Source organism: Tachysurus fulvidraco, chromosome 3 (assembly GCF_022655615.1).
Source record: "Tachysurus fulvidraco isolate hzauxx_2018 chromosome 3, HZAU_PFXX_2.0, whole genome shotgun sequence".
Taxonomy (NCBI): domain Eukaryota; kingdom Metazoa; phylum Chordata; class Actinopteri; order Siluriformes; family Bagridae; genus Tachysurus; species Tachysurus fulvidraco.
The window spans coordinates 1475049-1477548 of NC_062520.1; the positions used below are offsets into that span (position 1 = coordinate 1475049).

Below are 2500 nucleotides of genomic sequence, written 5' to 3' on the forward strand. Positions count from 1 at the left end.
GTGACTAAATTTGACTGAACATTCTGTACATTTTCATTTAAAATAAAAGTCTCTCTGATTTAATCCCTTTAATTTCAGTAATAACATTTTAAAATAAAAAATAAAGGTCTGCATTCTTATAAGCACACATATGTAGTGTGTGTGTGTGTGTGTGTGTGTGTGTGTGAGAGAGAGAGAGAGAGAGAGAGAGAGAGAGAGAGAGAGAGAGAGAGAGAGAGAGAGAGAGAGAGAAAGTAGAGCAGTTGGAGATTAGCTGTAGGAGATTATCTGAGTCAAGCTCGTTTGTGTTTGTCAGTGTGTGTGACAAGATATTTGGGAAGCTCCATCTACTCACATCTACATCTTATGCATCCACATGCCATATATTCAGGTTGTGTGTGTTTTTTCCTGTTAGGAGCTGGCTGTAGGAGCATGTAACGTGCGTGTGTACGTGAACAGCACACTGGTGTTTGATGGTCAGTTAGAAAAAGGTAGCGGTAACCCGGTGTTCGATTACAGCACAACCATCAACCTGGAGGAACTCCATCTCCCAGAATGCAGTTCTCCCAGTCCTGCCTGCTTCAGCCCACATCACTCTGAAGACCCGTGTCAGGATCCTGGCCCCGGACAGTCCGGTCCCGGGTCCTTTCTTCTAAAGGAAGTCCGTGAGCGATCGCAGAATGAAGGCAATTGCACCCCTGAGAGTGTTCACAGCAGCAATATGCTGACTGACTCAGACCACGTAGATCTAAGGAAGAGCATGGATGCGGTTACCACAGTAACCACCCAGCCAGCTTCACGCAGGGCCAGAGAGCACCCCCCGTGGCTGGAGCCTCAGAACAGAAACAATAGCAAACAAAAACACACAGCGAAGCACAAACTCTTGGTCCTGGATGACGTCTCCTGCAGTCCGGCTAGTGTCTGTGGCCACCAGGTGGCACCACTTACAAACACAGCGGAGAGAAACTGTGAGACTAAACAAGAGAGTGACTCGGATCTGTTCGATACATTGCGCAAGGAGCAACCCCACGTACCAGCAGCCAGCGGCCGCAGAGGGTCCGCACGTTCACTGGTCAAACAACCGAGCGACGATGCAGAGAGGTCAGGTAAGCTTGTACAGAAACTCTACATAACATCGTCTTCTATTGCTTTTATACAAAAAACATTGTTCTGTTTTAACTGTAAAGGTTTCATTTACTCTGTAATCCGGCTACATCATACCCACATGTCATTTTTCTTGCTCTTTAACTTGCCATAGAGGAGCTCGGCCCAGATGCCTGTGGTTCCCATCGTCTGCGATCCAGCTGGCTGAACAAGGCAGATGACAACAAACCCAACACAAAGACAAGATTACAGGTCTCCTTGACAAAGTTTGATCAGACTGGGGATGATGTTTTTGACGATTTTCTCCAGCGTTGGTCCCGCCCTTCTGCCGTGACACCGGACCCTGCGACCTCTGACCCTGAAGAGGACTTTGAGATTCCAGTTCTTCCACAAGGGCGGCATCTAGTGATGCGTATCCTGTCAACATGGGGAGACCGTCGCTATGTGGGCCTGAATGGTGTGGAGATATTCAGTGCCAGCGGTGAGCCAGTTAAACCGCTCTGTGTCACCGCTGTCGTGAACGGATTACCTGAGGACAACGGCGATGTCTCCAATGTGATCGATGGTGTCCATCGCACGCAGGACGACTCCCACTTGTGGCTGGCACCATTTGTGGCAGGGAAGCAGTGCGAGATCACACTGGACCTCGGAGAGGTGCAACGCCTTGCCATGATCCGTGTGTGGAACTACAATAAATCCCGCATTCACTCGTTTAGAGGAGTGAGAGAAGTGGACATGCTGCTGGATGGACAGATGATCTTCAGAGGAGAGATCGCTAAAGCATCTGGCACACTGATAGGAGGTGTGTCACTATTCAGAAACCAGACAGTCACAAATGATCATGAGCTGCATCCTAACATCATCTCATGTATGTTATTATAGTGTGTACCAAAGAAAACTGGGACACGCTATGGAGTAAGGGAACAGTGACCTCTAGGGGCAGAGTGAATTGGGGTACAGCGACAATTAGGGGACGGTGTAGATTAAGAACTCAGGAACAGTGGGAACTAGGGGCAATGGGGAATAGAGAACTCTGTGGATGAGGGACTAGGGGACCAGAGGGATCGTGGACATGGGCGATTGCAGACTGGGGACTATGGGATATATTGGTGGACTTGGTGAATTAAAGACTAGGTGACATTGGAAGCTAAGGGGATTGGGTGGTTTGGAGACTAGAGGATTATGTGGATTTAGAACTAGGATATGTGTGAACTTCAGACAAGGGGAGCGTATGGATTGGGGCAACGGGCACTGTATGGATTGGTGGGTTTGGGACTAGGGGCACTGTATGGATTGGGGCAACGGGCACTGTATGGATTGGGGCAACGGGCACTGTATGAATTGGGGGATTTGGGACTTGGGGCACTGTATGGATTGGGGGATTTGGGACTAGGGGTACTGTATGGATTGGGGGATT

The 2500-nt window shown here is 49.0% G+C and overlaps 1 protein-coding gene across 6 annotated transcripts in view; it reads left to right on the forward strand.

The window, feature by feature from the left end:
• LOC113649751 (katanin-interacting protein) overlaps positions 1-2500 on the forward strand; it is a 23990-nt gene that overhangs the window by 13640 nt on the left and 7850 nt on the right. For all 6 annotated transcript variants that reach the window (XR_007140138.1, XR_007140139.1, XM_047811294.1 and 3 more), the window contains 2 exons: positions 395-1085; positions 1238-1885. Coding sequence is in view for 4 of the 6 variants with exons in the window: in XM_047811294.1 (XP_047667250.1) it covers positions 395-1085; positions 1238-1885 (1339 nt within the window). In the remaining 2 variants the exon portion in view is untranslated. The remainder of the gene's footprint in view (positions 1-394; positions 1086-1237; positions 1886-2500) is intronic.